Consider the following 19,792-nt stretch of genomic DNA (forward strand, 5'->3'; position numbering starts at 1 on the left):
TTATCAGAAAGTACAAAGTGCGACTGAAACGTCCGCTAAGGACCAGTCGCTGTTTTCTGGTAATGTGCTAATGGCCGTTTTTTTCTCATTTTTTACCATAAATCATTGTTAAAGATGAGCGATCGTCCACGCTCCAGTCGTATATGCCGTTTTTAACTTCACGATATTCATCATTGTATTTTGACCCCGCCACGCAGTGGCGTAGTTCTTACGTGTGCTCAGCTGCTGGTCCGAAGGACGTGTGCTCGACCTTGTTTGCGACGTCACCGTTCGGCGGAAGCGAAACGCTAGTAGCCCATGTGCTGCTAGATACCAGTGCGCGTTAAAGTACCATAAGGGGCCGAAATTTTCCGGTGTCCTCCTCTATGGAGTCTCCCACAGGCTTAGTCTCACTGGGAGGTTCAAGCGCACCACAAGGTCAACTATTGTAACCCATTCTTGTAACCATTGAAGTGCTTGCATTATTTCCTCTGATACGTTTGGGCCCGTTCAGGTTCGGACAGAGGGTTGAATGATATGTGTGTTTTACCGTCCCAAAGCCACTATATGATTATAAGAGACGCTTAGTGGAGGGCTCCGGAAATTTCGACCCCCTGGGGTTCTTTAACGTGCACCCAAATCTCAGCACACGGGCCTACAATATTTCCGCCTCCATCGGAAATGCAGCCACCGCAGCCAAGATTCGATCCCGTGACCTGCGGGTCAGCAGCCGAGTATCTTAGCCACTAGACCACCGCGGCGGGGCGTTCGAACAGAGGGTGTTTGGATACGAGTGTGCTCTTCTTCCTGTGCATGCGTAGGTGAGCTCCTGGCAGCGGTGACTCAGCTGTACCGGAGCCGCATGGGTTCGCAGCGCCCTCCGCTCAGCTGGGGCCCTGGAGCCGTGCACGCGCTCTACCACTACATGCGTTGTTCACAGCTCGAGCACGCCGAACACGGGTCGTCCAGGCGTTCGGCGGGTCCGGAGCTCATTTATGAGAGGTATGGTGTACGATTAATTTTTTTTTGCCGCAATGGGCTGTTCGATGATAGCTAGCTTCCTTCAACGGTCCTGCATTTCGAACTTTGCATTCCGAAGGTACAGATTGTGCCGGTCTTGTGCAGCTTAAAACGACAGAAAGTTCGGGAGGTGTACTAGAACCAGCAATTGAACATCTTGTGAGCTTTCAAATAGGCGTAACGAGAGGGAGGAGTAGTACTTCCACCAGTATGACGACGCGGGATTGAACAGGGAACGACAAACAAATGGTCCTTATCTGACTGTGCAAGAGGGCAGCCTCGTCTTGTTCGGCCTTGTCATGGCCAAATGTTCTCGCACTGCTTCTTTGTCTTCGCCACTGGCTCGTACGTGGGGCAATATTTTTCTGAAGCACATAGGGCAGTACTACATGTAGAAAAATAGCGATTACGCTACAGATTATCTCTGCTATTTCCTTTGGGGCAAAACAATATATTTTAGTTTAGGTTGAAGCCTGTGTTTTGTCGTCAGCACTAGGTGCGTCTGCCCACCATGCTTCGCAAAAAAAAAAGCAAGGACAGTCCATAACTTTGTCAAATAATTATTACATATTGCCGCATTTCAGTCGTTATGCTATATCGAAAAGCCAGCATGAGAGTATCGGCAGGGGGGGGACGCCAAATATATACAGATGGAGAGGAGGGCTGGAGAGTATAAATACAAGAGAAGGCAATAGCGCTGCACCACGAAAGGGTGAGGTATGAAAAGGTGGAGAGTGGAATGGAAAGAAGGACAGCAAGAGAGTTGTGTGCGTTCGCATGCACAGTGTCATCGTTCAGCTGGGAAACTCGTGCTTATCTCGGTTTGTCTGGCTCATTATTACTCAATAGTTCGCACTCTCACTTTTAAATGTTTTTTTTTCCAGGCCATACCAGGTGCTCCCTCCGCTTGTGGAGTGGGTGCGGGTGGCGCACGCGCACGCCGAGTACCGGCGCTCGCCCCTCGTGGACCAGGATGATGTCATGCAAGCAGCGCGTCTGCTGCTTCCCGGAGTCGACTGCCCCGTGCGGGCCATAGGGTGAGCATCACTATAGCAACCTTTGCGTGCGCACAGAGGACGGCGTATAAAGCCGATGGCTTCAAGAAGCATTGTCTTGTCGAGAAAAAGCATGAAGAACAAACGTAAATGAATGAGTGCCGACCAATATGAAAGTGTTTAGAACATTGAAATTGACATTTCGGCTACCGAATGGGTAGCCTTGTTCACAGTAAAATGACCCAGCGAAGCGGCCTTATGTCCGTTTTGTAACGCAGCTGAGATGCCTCTGACTAGGCAGTGTCGGCATTATGGCAGTTTTCGTTCATCCAAACTCCATCGCTATGGACGAACGGTGCAGCTGACCTCGGCCTTCCCCATCTTCGCAGTGAACTTCACGAAGAACGTCTCCTGCTGCTTCGACGACACAGTTCGGCCTCGGCTGACGACGTGCAGCAGCAGCCCCAGGAGTGGGCGCGCCAACTGCAGACCGAGCTGGCGTTCAGGCTCGTCTCTCTGTGCGGTCAACAGGGCACGGGTGCGGCCGTGGTGTCTCAGGCGATGGCGCTGCTGCCAGCATCAACCCGACTGGACACGCGCGACCAGCGTGGCCTGACGCCACTCATGCTCGCCTGCGCCAGAGGAGATGAGGTCGCTGCCCGGGTTCTCGTCCAAGCAGGAGCCGACGTACACGCCGAGGTATGTGCACTACACTCACTGTCCCGAAGCTGATAATTAAGGAATTAACAGTGTGGGTTGCATGTTGATTTAATGCTTGATGTTGCGAAAATGTCAGTATTACGGATAGAATGAAGAGAGGATTGTTTCAAGGGTGTGTTATCTCTTTTAGGGGCGAAGCTCCTTAGGGCGTGGGCTGTGCGTCCCCTGTAGCCTGTATGTAGCCACCTCTAGTTTAGTTCTTGCAGTGTTCACTAGATGGCGGTATCGTCCCTTGTATGTAGCCACCTCTCGTTTAGTTCTTGTAGTGTTTACTAGATGGTGGTACTTGTAGCTTATGATGAAAAGATGCAAGATGTTATAAACTAGAAAGCGGTACTTGTAGTTGATGAAAGACGCGAGATCTTATAAAATAGGAATGATGTCACATATGGCGCGTGTCATTGGTTGAAGGCAATCGTTCGATTTAGTGCGGCGACGTACGCTAGGGGGAGCGATGTAATAAAATCGAGTGGGCAAAATGTACAGAGGATTCATGGTTTACCAGGTTTACCTCCGGAGCTTCGCCCACTCATCATCATTCACTTCGTGGATATGGCGGAATTTTTTTCTATTGCGACGTACGCTTGCCTTTAATGCGTAATAGTGTGTGCCTATATGTGCATTAAATGTGCACTGTTAGGCCGGTGTTGGGTATGAAGTGAAATATTCTGTTATGAAATGCCTTGTCATGTGTTCACTGGTCACAACTGGTTGTATCGTTGTAGAGAAGGCCGGCTGGCTTGCAGGTTGCGTCGGTGGCATTATCCAACTGTAAGGCCTGGCATGCTCATATAAAGCGGTATGCATCTGCTAGCATTATTGGAGTTACAGTATGGACAGGCATTACCTGGTGTTTGACACAACCTAACGAAACCAATAGGCAATCATGTCACGAAGGTGTAGAATGTATTATCTTTGACTACAATACAGTATTTAAGGCATAAATGGGAATGTATCAAGGTGGCCGAAAAAGCAGCTTTGCCGCTGGTGGTGACCGAACCTACGACCTTAAGATAACACGTCCGAAGCTCCACCATCTTAGGTAACGTGGCGATCGTTTTCGCTAACAAGGTATGCTTTCCTTAGCAAGGTGTGAATGTCTAAAGAAATTGGGCAAGAAGTAAGTGATGGCTTTCTTTTCCGCTGAATTGAGTATTTTCGTGCATGCAATCTTAGGAGTTCTAGCAATGCGCACCAGACAATGGACAGCCGAGCTTTAGTAATCCTTAGCAAATTAAATCTACGACACACACTTGTGACTCTAGCGAGATATATATGTACATGGCTGTGAAAGTAGTATACATGACAACGCAAACTCAGAAAAGACAGACATGAAAAAAGAAGTAGGAGGGAGCAGAAGGGCCGGGCGCTGGTATTCTGCTACGCACCACTTCAATTGATTGATATGTGGGGTTTAACGTCCCAAAACCACCATATGATTATTAGAGACGCCGTAGTGGAGGGCTCCGGAAATTTCAACCACCTGGTGTTCTTTAACGTGCTCTCAAATCTGAGCACACGGGCACACAACATTTCCACCTCCATCAGAAATGCTGCCGCCGCAGCCGAGATTTGATCCCGCGACCTGCGGGTCAGCAGCCTAGTACCTTAGCTACTAGACCACCGCGGCAGGGCGCTCTACTACAAGCTACAGCAGCCATTTGTTTCACGCATTTAAGTTAACGCCCGACCTTTCTGAAATCGGTAGAATGGGGAGCTGTGGACAGAGCGTCTGCTGAGTTCGGTGGCGTGATCGCTCTCGGAGCAAAAAATTGCTCCGAAAGCGATCGCCCTTGCCGCCTGGTTTTTCTTTCGCTTTCGCCGACTGGAGAGGAGGTTTTCACCGCTTTTCGTGTTGCTGCCTCTACTTCGGTGTGAAGGAGCCTTCAGGACGGTGTGTAAATGTTCGACTCCGTGAACACCATTCTTCATAGCAGGCCTAGTGCTGCGTGTTCATTCATTGCGCAGACTGCAAATGTACACCGTGTTTTGATGAAGCTACCGTGCTCTTTCAAAATGGCAATGAAATTGCTATAGAAGGTTAGCTGAAGCTTTTTTTTTTTTTCATAGCAAGTTTAAGTGACGAATGTATAAGCCACCTTTCTGTACCTGTCTGAGGTATGTTTTGCTGGCATCAGGGCTGCGAGAAAAAAATAGAGGAGGTGATTATGGTTATGTAGTTTTTGTGTTGTTGGACGGGGTCACTACGCATGACAAGTTGTTTCCATGTGTATATATTCTTTTTCTGAAAAAGTAAATGTCAGTTTAAAGTTAGCGCTCGTGCTGTCTTCTTCCAGTGCCCTCGTGTTTTTGCGATGTCCGACGGTGTATTGAAGCATTTCTCAATATTGGTATGACTTGAACGTTGAAATCCGCATGGGTCAAAGGATGTTGAGGGTGATGTGAAAAGCTTGTCAACGTATGTTGCACATGTCACAGGATCACTGTTCCATAGATCGAAGCGCTAGAGGAACGCCATCAACGTGCCCAAACAAACGTTTCGGTTCTTCGACGTGTACACTGATGCGTTCGAAACTCCGGAAGCAAAATCAGGAATACCGATGGCTTGGACAGTTTTCTTGTCATTTTGTTCTAGCAGGTTCAGGTTGTTCTAGCAATATTTTTGTTTGATTTGTGAATAATCTGCATATTAACAGCAAATGATGCAGAGATTCTCTCTTTGTGCAGTGGAGGCATAGGGGTGACTGTATAAGAGGTGATAGTTCAGTGGGGGAATTTGTCATTGTAGTCTGGTAATTGATATTTCCGCCCTTATAGATGAGCACCATTGATTTTTTTAAAGATATTTTAGATAAGGAAACTCAGTTTTTGCCAAAGGAGACTTAGGAAATTTTTGGAACCGTGCCGCAAAAATAAATGGCAACGTCGGCAATATAGAAATTATGCGACCGCTATGTAGCGCCAGTGCATGTGTATATTCAAGAAGTGTGGGGCAGAAGCAGGTGACGTGCTCGAGCGTTTTTGGAGACCCAAGTTACTGATCTTACAAAATTGAAAGTTACAAAAGCGGACAAACTGTATCGCATGTCTCCACTTCTCACGCCCACTTTGTCTCCCGCCGGCGCTGCCAATGGCAGAGCTTGCAGTCTGCGTCGCGGAAGTTGACGCCATATGGTGTCTCATTCTATACAGTGCACAGATCACGCCGTTGCCACAGTAACAAGTAAATCGGTGTAACAAGGAAAAGAAAACAGTGAGACGAAAGCGATTCGTCGATGCGAGAAACATTTACCTTTTACTTTGTTTGTTCTTTTGAAATTAAGTGCTATATACTATACGGTTCTACACCACGCACAAAACGAGAGCGAAGCCACCTTTGCTCGCGCATCCGCTGTTTCCCTCTGAGGTACGCGCTCAGAGATACAATATCTCTCGTTGAGAGATACAATATCATCAACGATGGGTCTTATGGAACGACTGATGTAAATTCAGGGTCGCAAACATGTGTTCCACGGGCGGCATGCGTCCCGTGGCTTCACAAGTAACAAACATTCGTGGCTTTTTCAAATTGTAGTTGATTATTTTCTCGCCTATTGTGATTGATAGCGCTTTCTTCGTGGGGTTGGGGTGGGGTAGATACAGAAGCGGGGCTCGTTATGAAGTATTTATTTTCCTTGCCATTCTGCAGATCAGTTTGATATCTGTCTCGAAACCTATGTACGTCGAATCCTCTGCGGCTATGACCCATTATGGGAAAGGGACTCTTTCAAGTGGCAATTTTTAATGACTTTTGGTACCTCCCCCTCCCCCTTTGCTTTTTCTTGCCTCTCGCTCCCATGCTGAGTTCGAATAAAGATCGGGACGGCGGTCTGCTAATTGAGGTGAAATTAAAACCCCTGATGTACGTGTAAGCCGCACTACTCGCATCTTTGTCATTTTACGCTGGTACTATGCGACTTGTCGCTGTTAGTACCGCGGTTCATCGTTCTCGCAGACATACAAAACACGACAGCATACCACGACAAAACAGGGGATCAGCAGAAAGCGCTTACGCATCATTCAAACGAATACCATATACTTTAAAGACGATAGTCTTTCTTGGGGACCATCGACGCAATACTTTTGTTCTGTCTGTCTGTCTGTCTGTCTGTACACTTATCTGTTTGTCCACAATTAACGGTTTAGGGTACTCTAAATAGCACCACCCAATACCCCAAACGGCCGACCCCATCCGCAGCGCCCACCAATGTTGTTCAAGATTCAGGGTTCATACTTGTGTGATTGTCAATTAAAAAGCAAATATTGCGCATATCTGAGGCACCATAAAAACACGTATATATTCTGTATGTGCGTCTTTTACTAGAAAAGGCATACATAGGTAATTCTAAGGACCGTAGCATTTATCACGCTGCGCTTACCACGCAACGCTTGCACGAAAAGGCGAGTGTTTCCAACGCTTTGCTGAGACAGCACGGTGGTGGCACCTACCCATCGCCTTGCGTTCTACACCTTATCACCTTTGAGACTTCGTCCATGCATCTGCCCCTACGTTCGTTCATGCGTCCATCCATGCATCTGTCTATGTGTCCGTTCGTCCATCTATTCAACACTCCAAGTACCACCGTCTCGCATCTTTTCATCATATATTCCCCATATAGAAGCACCGCCATCCAGCGGACATTCCAAGGACTAAACGAGAGGTGGCACACGCACACTTTCTTAGGGCTTGCACTTCGGGTCCGCTTCCCACCTTTAACTGCCTCGAGTTCATGGTATATACTAGTTCATTGTATTTAAGGCACTGCGGCTCAACGCTCGCTAAACCTTTCTAAAACTAAGGAGGTTGTTACACCCAGCGACTATAACGTAGCAACCCTTTCTTGTCAGATAGTGCTCAATGTACATGCCAATGGCTGCTAATGGGGAATGAGAGACAGGAGCATTCGGCTTTTAGTTAACGCGCACGCTACGAACTTTTTACTGTTCAACAAAGCACAGGAGGAATCTCCCACCGGCACCATCTTGCAGGTCAATATGTAATACTGGTTACACACTACGACTACGACTACGACGAGGGACAAACGGGTGCCGCATTAAGGAGCTTCGCTCCTAAAACTGCCAGATAGCGCTCATGTCTCATGTGTGACGTGACTTGATGCGCTCGTACGCCTCGGCTGCATGCTCGAGGCACTCTAACGCAGTGCCTCCAGAATACCATTCACCGATTTTCTTGTGCAGAACATCAAATAAATATTTTGTTCACTCTCTCCACACGCAAGACTATCGTCTTTCGATGACATTTGCAAATTAACATGCAGATGCGGGGCCATTTTTTTCTCGGAATATTTATTGCATCTTTTTGGGAGAATTGAAATTTAGTCACCACAAGAAGGGCATGATCACGCATTGCGCTTTATATAGGAAGACAGCTTTTCTTTATCTTTGTGCTGGCTGCATGCATGTTTGAGGTCACTGAAGAATCAGTGCCACCTTTTTATGGCTCATAATTGTAAATTTCTGGTCCTCGCCGGCCTTTTCGAGGTACTCCCTCTCTACCAGGGCATCTATTCTCTTCCTGAATGCGACGGACCTGGTAGTGTATCTGGTTTCAAGCAAGTTCGTCACCTCAACGAGAAGGTCTTGGTGTGATAGCGTCTTGTGTGCCTTCATTGTTCTTATAATAGCTGCTTCTAGCTGGTACCGTCGATCTTCGTCAAGGTTGATCGCTGGCTCATTTTTCTTTGGGGCAGTGTTAACTTTAGTGGAAGTCGACTCAATCTTGACCTTCTGGAGGCCTGACGTGAAGGCATCGTTAACGGTGAAGATGTGGTCGCTCTCGATCTCGTTTGACGCGGGAATCTTGGTTAGCACGGGCTCGGTGGCTTTGCTCATGCATAGCGAGTTCAGCGCCCGAACTAGGTTTGTTTTGGGGATGTTAGTCTTGGAAGCAATGTCTTTGTACGTTATCGCGTCGTGGATGTTGAACAGCATCAGCACGAACATCTGGTAAGTTGTCACCTGGATGACGTAACTTTGTGGCTGAATCTTGCCGGACGATGATGTGTTCGCCGTCTGAGACGTAGATGGCTGATTCTCTGCCGGCCCCTAGAACACGGCGCTTATGTCTGCCCACCCTAGATGGGGCTGTAGGGTGAGTTGTCGGCCGTTATGCATCGCCAAATAGAACCGTCGAAATATTTGATAAGCACTCCACGGGGCGACGGGAAGGCTGACTTGCTGCATGGCAACAGCCAAGGGCCAGAAGCCTGTCGTGAGTACGTGCGCTCCGCGCACGTCCATGCTGCAAGAGGAAACTGCTTGCTTGAACTGCTTCATAGTGTTACTAGAGATGTGCACGTCTTTGAACATGGCTTCCATTTTGGATGTAAAGAGATAACCACATTCCTTTCGGAGTTTGGCGACCATCGCTCTTTCGGCTTCGTCTGAGGCGCTCTTGTTGAGCAGGAGTCGCTTGGCCAAATGCTGCTTGTAGTAGCGTTCGAAAAGGTCTTTTTCCTGCAAGGCTCGAGATATTGCTATGGCTTTGTCCAGGAACTAGTCAGTCTCCCTCTTTGTCATGTTTCTAATTCCTTTTCGCATCATGTCAATGAAAGCAGACAGATACTCGGGTGATTTGCGCGTTTGGCTGAGTATATACTCAAAGTCTGTGGCGATCATGTCTTTGGCCAGTTCATCGCTGTCGAAGTAGTGCTGTATAATGTGGTCAAAATAATCTCGCAGCTCCATCACTTTCGGTATCAGGATCACCGAGTCTCCGTGCTCGCTCACGACAGATCTTCCTAGGTTACGTAAATATTTGCTGACGCAATCGAGTAAACTTTTGGCGCCACCCGAAACGCGTTTTAGGAATAGAAACAACCGAGCCAGGCCATCAGTCATCTGGTTCTTGAGCATATGCTCGACACCCTAGTCTTCCATGTCCACGATGGCTTTCATATACCTCCAGATGAGTTCTTTCTCCATAACTTGCAAGATTGGAACCACGGTAGACTCGTCGAGGCACTGCTTCACCGGATCTAACTCTTCGTTGGTGTGCTATTCCACTTGAGTGACGTACTCGAGGCAGTGCTGCGTTTTGATGTATTGTTGCCCCAGCAGAGCATAGAATTGTGCCGACTCGACGAGAAAGGGCTTCCCGAAGAATTCTTCGTAAACTGACTTCGAATCGAGTCTCAGCGTTACGAGCATTTTGGACGCCTTCTTCAAGGAAACCTTGTCGACTTAGTTGCCTTCACATTCAGGGTTTATCAAGATGAGCATAGTGTCCCGAAGATGATCCCGCACGTCGCCGAAGTGTACCACCTTGTCGCGAAAGAGCTGGACACCTAAATTTTTAACGCTACCAACGTTGTTCTTGGACATGTAAGCATGGTCTAGGTATGTCAAGATGTCGCTAATCATTACCATGCTCATCTGGTGGTCTTCCCAGGCCTGACTTATCGTCTGCAAGCAGCGGTCAACTTTAGCCAACAGGAGGGGGCGCTTTGTTCACTAGCTGCTCCTGTACGGCTTCGCGTAGCCCATAGTAGAGGCGCTCCCCTTCGTTCCGTATCACCAAGGCGTAGGCGTCTTTGTACAGCTGGTTGAATTGTTGGTCAGTGTTACGCTTCTCCAGTATCTCGTCGAAGGCTCTCCGCAGTGGCAGCCATAGGCCTTCGGTGTGGCGGTCGTCTACCTGCGGTGCAGAAATCAGGAAGCGCCCTACCTTGGCATTTTTCTTGTTGGAGAGCCAGGCCATGGCGTCCAGCTGTCTTCTCAGCCCACACTTCTCGCGCTAGCACCTTCGTCTTCCTCCTTCTAGGACAAGTGTTGGTGCTGTTTTAGTTGGTAAAAGAATGTTTGAATGAATCAATGAATGAATGATTTAATGAATGAAACGTGTATTTAGAAGGGTGGCCCACGAGCCTTCAAATGAGGAATGAGAACAGGAACCCTTTAAATAAACATGGAAACGCTCGTCTCTTTTGCCAATACGTAGTAGGCCAGGAGAGGGTCGCAAATACCAGCCTGCCGATTAATCCAATCATCCGTACAGGGTACGATGGCCCCATTTCTGGTGAATGCTGTTTATTGCAGATTAGCCACACTGAAGGGGCCATAAATGCGATCAGAAGCTGCCGCATTCTCTCGTTCAGTAAAATATATGTATCTTAAATGAAATAAGGAAGACCTATAAGAACTGCCTTCTCCCAAATCGCTTCGCATTGGCAGTGATAGAGTAGGCTAAATTATATGGAAAGAAGTCCTGTGTATTGCCCAAGTTGTGCTTTTTGAACATGTTTTACCGTTGTGGCGAGAAAAACTGATAATCTTCATAATCGTTTTGGCGAGTACCAGATCCACTTACTATTCCGACTGGAAACGTGACGCAAATTTTTAGAATTAGATGCTGCTTGACGCACTTTTTATTGCGATAATAATTATATGGACGCGCTTAGCGGATTTTGCCATCGCCCTTGCCGTCATGTCCTGGATATGTATATGTATGTATATATTTATAAAATGGACAAAGAAAATTAATCAAGAAAAAAAAATACAAGGTACTCACCGGGGATTTGAACCAGCGACACCTTTTTATTCAAGCTAGCTGCAGTTTCTGCGGTTTGCGAAAAACCGCAGGTGGGTATGTGACACAGGAATTGGACAGGCCCCAATACCAAGAGGTGCAAGCGCTAAACGAAAAGCCTGCTTGGCGATGCGGAGCAAGTAAAATACGCGAGAGACAGAGAGAGAGAAGGAGAAGAAAGAAAGAGAAAATTAAGAAAGTGAAAGAAAAAATGAAAGAGATAAAGAGAGAGACAGAGAGATAGACAGAAGGAAAGTGGTAGAGATAAAATAGAGGGAAACAAGGAAGGATAGAAAAAGGACCAGAAACAGAAACTGAAAGAAAGAGAGAGAAATTATCTAGATAGAAAAAGGGAGAAAAAAAACAGTCAAACAAGAAAAGATAACGCAAGGTAAGAAAAAACTAAGCAAAACAAAACAAGGAAAGCCAACTAGCTGCGCTTTTCCTTCGGTTTGGCAGCCCTAGTGCTATGCTTCCATAATATATCCGTTTTTTTTTTTTTTTCACTTTCTACTTCATTCCAGTAGAATGGCCCATGACAGCTATGGGTATCGATGGCGCTTGGATTGAGGGAATGTAATGCTTAACCAATACGTTATTCAAATGCAGTTTGTGTTGATGTATCCAAAAGTTCCATATTTGTCAGGGTTTCTTATTTTAATATGATGTGGAGTACGCACTTCATTGCTCTAATATTTGTCTAGTCCATGATTGGACCGTCAGATGCAAGTTACTAACGTTAATAATTCATGTGCCCTTCATTGAGTTCCCATCCCGATATCAGTCGCTTGGACGTCGGGCAGCATTTATTTATTTATTTGTTTGTTTGTTTATTGTTATTTATAGGCACCACTGTGCACGTCTCAATGTCCACTAGCCATTCCGGAAGTGCAGGGCTGGACAGCGCTTACATTCGCCACCACACAAGGAATGGCATCCACTGTTCGAGTGAGTAAACTTGCTAATCTGTTTTTTTTTTCTATTTTCGGTCACTCATCGCTTTGGTTTCTAGTAAACTGGTACATGTGGATTTATGCAGCTCATATTGAATACCGGGATTTTAAGTATACCTCACGCTTAATAACTAGTCACGCCTAATAAAGACTGAAGCAATATCTAGTACTACTCCTTCTCACTGGCGATAATGGCTTTATGAATTCTCGTGCGCCAGTAATATGTGCCAGCAATGTGACATTTTGTGCAATATTGATTAAATAGTTGGTGCCCTTTAGATGGGTTCTAGCTGCAAGTCTAGAGAACGATAAAAAAGGTCTCGATATGAATACACTTGAGTATAACTTCAAGCACCATTAAGAGGACGAGCACAAGTTCTCGATTCCTGCTGTGGTCTTTGTCTAGAGGCTTCGTATTGGGGAACCACTTGACCGAAGCTAAGTTTTTGCTTCGACTCCAATAAACATAGCATCCAGGTGAACGACGGCAGAAATCTATTATTGATACAGTATGTGACACAACTTCTAGTCTAACATCATCACCATCATGATCAGCCGGTCTTCACCCACTGCAGGGCAAATGCCTCTTCCATGTTCCGCCAATCAACCCGGTCAGGTGCTTACGGCTGCGACGTTATAGCTGCGGACTTCTTAACCTCGTCTGCCCACATAATTTCCTCTCTCTCCTCGCGCCTTTCCGTTCTCTTGAGATCCAGTCAGTTACCAATGAGGACCAGCGTTTATCCTACCTACGCGCTACTAGCCCGGCCCCTGTTCATTGCTTCTTGATTTCAACTGTGATATTTTTAAACAGCGTTTGTACCCCGACTCACTCTGCTCTCTTCCTGCCTCTTAAGGTTACACCAAACATTTAATTGCGAAATTTTTGCCGTCGTCGCCGCCATTCATGTGTGTGTATATATATATATATATATATATATATATATAATATATAATCTTGAAATAAAGAAATTGATCCTGACTAATGCCGTGCCATAGCAGAAACGTAAAAAGTATCCAATTTTTCTAAGTGTGCTCCTTTATTTCTTGATTATATGTGCACCAGACCCACAGAGCTTCTTTTTGAATCATATATCCTCCTCTTTCTGCGGAGCGAGGTGCAAACATCGCCTTTCTGGCTGGGGTCATCTGCACGCGCACTTATCTCGTGAGCGAAAAAGAGGGGAACAAGGGGGGGGGGGGCAACGATCAGCGCGTGGTTTTGCCCCCACGGCAGGCGGGAGCTTCTTAGAGCTGTGCTGTCATCGCAAAAAAAAAAAAAAAAACTGTGAAAAGTGCATCTGGAGCGGCCGTCCACATATAGATGCGCTCTATACACATAACAAACTGCCACCAGCGCCGACACACGACGTATAGTCCTTAGTACCAGCATGCGCTGCCCTTGGGAGGTGTTTCTCAACGACGTCACTACGCACAGGCCTTGTTGTAATCATCTACTGTGGCCACGCCACAAGAAACTTGGTTACTTAGCAAGCGCATGTTTACTACAATTAATATTGCTCTTAAAAATGATAGTCTCGCTTCATAAAACATTCGAATATGTCGCTATCACATTCATTGCTTCGCCCTTTTGGCAAAACTGTGACTTTTTTTTCTTTTCATCGTTCACTGCGTCGTCCTCAATTTAAGTTGAACCTCTTTGTAAGTATCTAGCTGTCTGCTCCGTAGGGAAGTAGTCTGAAATTGAGTATGCAACAAAAGTATTTCAGCTTTATCGAATATCGCAATGATGATTGCATGATCTTATTTGCTGCACATCTTGCGAAGTACCTACGCGATTTCACCTTGGAAAACTTTACCCGTGCAGATGCTTCTGGAGAAAGGTGCCAACGTCGAAGGCAGCTCAGCTCCAAATGAGGAGAAGGTGACGGAAACTCCACTTCAGTTGGCTGTCGCATTCAGTAAGTGTGTGCTTCATACTCACGTGTTCACTACAATAACTAACTCTGGTCGCAGCGTGCTGTATTGAAACTGCCAGCATTGCTTGAAGTCTCGCTTGCTGAATAAGGACTTTCCTAGAAGAAGCATGCTTGCGTACTCTTTAAAAAATGATACATTTTTCCGACACAGTACCGCTTTTAGAATTTCTCGTGGCCCCGTCGGATTCATAACTCTTGAACCGCACTGCACTCAAAATTTTCTATTTAATTTCATTTCAATTATAGAATTAATCATTTCAATTATTGAATGAACATCGACAGGTCTATAACGAGTCTAGTGACAGCAATTCAGATTTATGACATGTTGATAATTTAGGCCTTCTGCGTGGTCCACTTTTCATGCGCCTTGTGTGTGCGACTGTAATTAGGTCAAAGTAAACTGGTTCATGCTTCGACTGTCATCTAGTGAGTGACTACTTAAGAAACATTCACTGAACTGTTATGCATGCGTTTCGGAGGCGATGGCTCGTGGTGTAGTCCCGACTCGCTAAACACGAAAATTTTATTATTTGGCGAGCATATGTGGAGGGGGCGAATACAATACCTCTGTACTTATGTTTAAGCCCGTGTCAAAGAACCCCAGCTTATAAAAGTTGATACGTATATTTGTTTACTACGGCGCATGCATCATAATGGTATTGCGATGCGAAAATATTTAAACAAGGTTTGTGTTGAAACGTCGGCTCTCTGTTACGAATTTTTTTCATCGCAAGCTTCTTCTTCCTGCTATTTTTCGTAATGATATTGTGTTTTTGGAGCGTATATACACTCCCATAATTTTATTGCGGTAGCAACTATGTGGACATTTGAGGCGAAATTTTGCCTTCGCCGTCATGTTCCTTATAAAGTCCAGACTGATAACATCGCTTTATCGTCTTATGATCTATGTGCATGTGAAAGCTTGTGGAAGCTCTAGAACGGGTGCAGTTGAAGGACTACGCCGCTGCGCCAGAACTTGCGAAATGTATAAAAAATGCGTGGTTGCGTGCGCTGGCGGGCGCGTTATCTCTGAAAGTGGTTGATACCATTTTAGTTGCCGTACTCTCACTGCAGTTACTATACACTTTGAAGGGACAGGCAGCACGAAAGCCACCCGCTCGCTGGAATGGCCGCGTTCTCTGAGTAATGCGAGATCTAGTCTTGATGTAGTTAGCTGCCAATACTTCGTATGGCATTCTGATTTGTTGCAATTGCATTCGTTGCCTCGCCCTTGCGTTAAAACTGTGGCATTTTTTCTCTGTTTTTTTCGTTAAGTGATAGTTTTTTCGTGCAGGTCACCTGGAGCTGATAAGCGTACTGCTGTCGTACGGAGCAAAGCCGTTCTGCGCCACACCGTTCCTGGACGCGCAAAGCTATGGTGGTGCGCATCCACGCGGCTGCTATGGAGCGGCGGCAGTGGCGGCGGCACACGGACGCCGCAGCGCGCTGCGAAGGCTGCTCGCCCATCGCGCACTGCCGGAGGCCGACGATCAAGGGGACGTGCTTTCTCTACACGAAATTCTGGCTGAAGGTGCTGGGACCACGGACCGCAGGACAATTAGAAGTAACAAGGTGTGCGCGCAATTAGTTTCTCGGGGCTCTCACTATAGATCGATTCAAGCAACTGTGTCTACACCCACACTGTCGTTTGGCAAGGGGGATGAATGAAAATGTGAAGGTAATAGGTACAAACAGTGGTCACAGCACACAATATGCACTTGTTTAGCGCTTTCGATAGTAGTATCATGGTGATCGTTACTAAAGGACTATAGTGATGTGTCTGCAGAGTGATGAGGCTTATGCGGAAGTCCACGAAACTATCCGTCCTGCACGATAATTTCGATGCTGTGGAACAGTGGTTGGTGTTGATATCAATATGTCAGACCATGTAACAACAGTAGGCAATGGTGGTCTGGGTCTTGGAAGAGCACCGATGCCCAGGGACCTTCCACCATCTCTGTCAACCTTCATTATAGCTTTTCTTGATTAATACCGTTGCATTAACTCTTTTTATTATCACAGACACACAAACACTTCTTGTAAAACTCCACTCTATAAGCGGCCCTGCAACCTTGCATTGTACTATTACTTACATCATGAGCATTGTGGTAGAGTACTAGCGTCATTGCTGATTGCGGCTACGAAAAAAATTCATCACTCTGATTATAAGAGCGGACTTCTAATGCTCAGTGACATACTATATTGCCAGCTCAGCTATCTGCATGTTCATTACCATATATTCGATCTTTTCTTTCTTTTCTCCCGTGACCAGACATCGAGCCCGGACGAAGGGCTGGAAGGAGGCGGCCACCAAGTCCAGCAGCGGAAAGCGGGTCAGCCTCTGAGTAAAGCACATGTGAAAGCTTTGCAGGAAGCCATGTACCAGAGCGCGGAGAATGGATACCTCGAGGTCACCTTGGATCTCCGGAGCATAGGTAAGCCCAGGACCAGATCTTTGTTTCTGTATATATAAGTGCATGTCTTCAGAAAGGATATGCACGTACGGCAGGAGTCATAGAGGCCAAGTATTTCACATAAGTTCCCGAAATCTTTGTTCCGGGCGTTACGGTACATGTTTGTCCAGAGTTTGAATCTAAACTGCTGCTGGTCATTGTTATTTGTCATGTAATTCAGGTTCCGTCGAATATCTTCTACGATCTGACACTATATATGTGGCATGATGGGATCATTAGCTGAGGCCATGTCTCTAGCTCTCATTAGCATCTTGTGTTGACTTAATATCAAAACACAAATTTGTATAATACCGACTAAGAAGTACGTTTTATCAGCTCCCGCAAGTTTCTGTTTTTTAGCCATATATGCATATTGATGATGCGCCATCAACCGAATTCGTGAGCTTTTCATTGTTTAGCTGAAGCTATGAGTAAAAAACTGCGCTTGTTTTGTTCAACGCCTGTAACAGGTGTTCCTTGGACATTACACTGCTGGATGCAAACGTTGACTATGGCTCATGAGCAGCAACTTGAGAGTACTATTGATGAACTGCTGCAAGATTTCCTACATGTCTGGCCAGAAGATTGCAGCACACAGTTTGTGGAAGACTGCCTGCCCCTGCTGTTCTCCATCTTTAGGCATAGCAAGGTTTGTATAATTATGCAGCTTGTAATGGGAATTGTCTAGAAGTAGAAATGTTTGTAACGAATTTTAGTATTGCTCTTGATAGGCAAGATCAATAGCTTTATGAAGAAACTGCTTAACATACATGTGATGTCAACATAACAATAATAATTAACAGTGAATAGTGCTGCGAATCTATGTTCACAGAAGCCTCAATGCCTCTTTTTACTTCAGCCGTGTTGCTAGCATTCTCATACGAGGAGTACAATTAGACATCGCAAGTTTCTTTTTCCTCTTCAGAATGAAGGCACCACCCTGCTTTTAGCAGACATCTTCTCTGTTTGCTACGGAGAAGAGAGCATCAAGGAAATTCGGGACGTTTCACTCTCTGGTGGCGCAAGGATAGGTAAACAACACTTTTTCTTTCACTCACAACTTACCAGATCTACTTCGTACAAAAAAAGTGTACAGGTGCTTTTCGCTAGTCACAGCGAATGGCTCAGGGCAAATCAAGCAACCAAACTTTTTGGTTGCACAATCAAGCAAGACTGTGGTCTTATCTTCTTCTAAGCTTCCCATCACAGTACACCCATGTAACGGCACAAGAGATGATGAGAATTCAACCTGGCTATGCACAGCACACGGTGCGGGGGAACATGGTGGCTGGAAACAAATGCAGGCAAAACTGATTAATCGAACTTTCTGTCAGCCTTTACATGTCATAAATTTTCTAACAGTGTGCAGAAGTACCTTAGTTGCAGCGAACATAGAATTCGACTCAGTTTTCTGGCGATAACATCTTTTGACACTAGTGAAAAATGAACAAAAAGAAAAAAATCAGATCTCGGCATTTTGTGCTGATGTATTTTTGCTGATGGCCTAGTTATGTTCAGATGATTCTCACAGTTCCACTCAGGGGATACTTTTGTGAGCAGATGCGCGAGGTGATTGCTGACTTCTTATAGAAAATGCCTTAATACCTTTTCGTTTGTGATCGTTTCCTGAATTCCTGAGCTCACCAGTCATTTACCATAAAGTTCAGGATGATGGCATCCTGAATTCCTGAGCTCACCAGTCATTTACCATAAAGTTCAGGATGATGGCACTAACGATGTTTGCACCTTGGTGTGTGCTTCAACTGACGTGGATGGCTGGCTCAATATTTTCTACTTGCGTTTCGATCTGCGGTCAACTTTCAGTCTGCCTGATTGCCTAGTCAGACTTGCTGACGCCTAATAAACATTGCGGTTAACTTTCAGTCCACCTGATGGCCTGATCAGACTTGATCACCTCTATTAAGCATTGCAGTGAACTTTCAGTTCACCTGATGACCTGGTCGAACTTACTGACCTCTATTACCTATTGCAGTGTTCTTTCAGTTGAACTGATGACCTGGTCAGACTTGCTGACGTTTATTAAGCATTGCGGTGAACTTTCACTCCCCCTGATTCGTCAGACTTACTGACATCTATCAAGCATTGTGGTCAGCTTTCAGTCTGTCTAATGGTCTGGTCGGACTTGCTGATATCTATTAAGCATTGCGGTGAACTTTCAATCCACTTTATGACCTGGTTAGACTTGCTGACATCTAATAAGCATTGTATATTCGAAACGTGTTGTTGTTATGTCTCCTGCTTTCTAAATGCTTGCTTCTAAATATTTGTCGAAGCAGTTGTTTGAGAATGGCAGCTAGCATAAAAGGTGATTTTATTTCATTATCTCCCTGTTACAGACCCCAAGTATGTCAACAATCCTGAGATGTCGGATGTGCAGTTCAGGGTAGAAGGACGTGCCTTTTACGCTCACAAGATCATCCTGGTAAATGCGTCACCTCGCTTCAAGGCAATGCTCTCCTCAAAGTCGGCGGAGGGCAGCACGCCTGTCGTCCAGATCAACGACATACGATACGACATCTTCCAGGTACGTTGTTACTATAACTTCACCGTTTCCATTTAGAGAGAGAGAATAAACTAAGGGCAGAGAAGTCCACCAGAATTGTAGCATCTGGTTTGCTACTCTACACTATGGGGAGGGAGAAAGTGGGAGGGTCGAGCAATGACAGGAGGTGTGTTCATGTACTAGTCCCTGCAAGTAAATTGGGTAGCTTAATCATTGAACATTTGTGTACATGTATACAAATGATTCAGGAGGCGATCACTTGTATTCTCATTTGGACCACATGTACGGCCCGACAAGATGCCTTCCTTACTAACGCTGGAGGTGCATGTTGTGTGCGACATCAGCAAACGCTTAAAAAAAAAAAAAAAAAAAAAAACCCTGAGGTTGCCCACATTTTGCCAGAGCCCTTCACATTGCTGTGCCTCATAATATCATGGTTCTGGCATGTCAGGCACATACTGTGAACATTGAATGCAGGTTGAAGGTAGTCAATTATGGACGTGCAATACAGCTCTTATGTCACATTCACAATGGTGCTCATATGATATTGTAGCGATGCAGAAGTACACAGACATGTCAAACAAATGTATTTTTCAAGACGCATCTGTGCCCACAACTCAAAGCAACTGTGGTTGAAAACTACGAGTCAGTTGAACACCA

General features: G+C 45.8%; 1 protein-coding gene across 1 annotated transcript in view; it reads left to right on the top strand.

Moving 5' to 3' along the window:
* Positions 1-19,792, top strand: part of LOC119169615 (ankyrin repeat and BTB/POZ domain-containing protein 2) — a 140,745-nt gene that overhangs the window by 112,143 nt on the left and 8,810 nt on the right. Inside the window, exons 9-18 of the mRNA XM_037420652.2 lie at positions 801-981; positions 1,884-2,036; positions 2,384-2,693; positions 12,109-12,210; positions 14,044-14,137; positions 15,450-15,727; positions 16,428-16,590; positions 17,079-17,257; positions 17,534-17,639; positions 18,966-19,153. Of these exons, the coding sequence (XP_037276549.2) occupies positions 801-981; positions 1,884-2,036; positions 2,384-2,693; positions 12,109-12,210; positions 14,044-14,137; positions 15,450-15,727; positions 16,428-16,590; positions 17,079-17,257; positions 17,534-17,639; positions 18,966-19,153 (1,754 nt within the window). The remainder of the gene's footprint in view (positions 1-800; positions 982-1,883; positions 2,037-2,383; positions 2,694-12,108; positions 12,211-14,043; positions 14,138-15,449; positions 15,728-16,427; positions 16,591-17,078; positions 17,258-17,533; positions 17,640-18,965; positions 19,154-19,792) is intronic.

Source organism: Rhipicephalus microplus, chromosome 2 (assembly GCF_043290135.1).
Source record: "Rhipicephalus microplus isolate Deutch F79 chromosome 2, USDA_Rmic, whole genome shotgun sequence".
Classification (NCBI taxonomy): domain Eukaryota; kingdom Metazoa; phylum Arthropoda; class Arachnida; order Ixodida; family Ixodidae; genus Rhipicephalus; species Rhipicephalus microplus.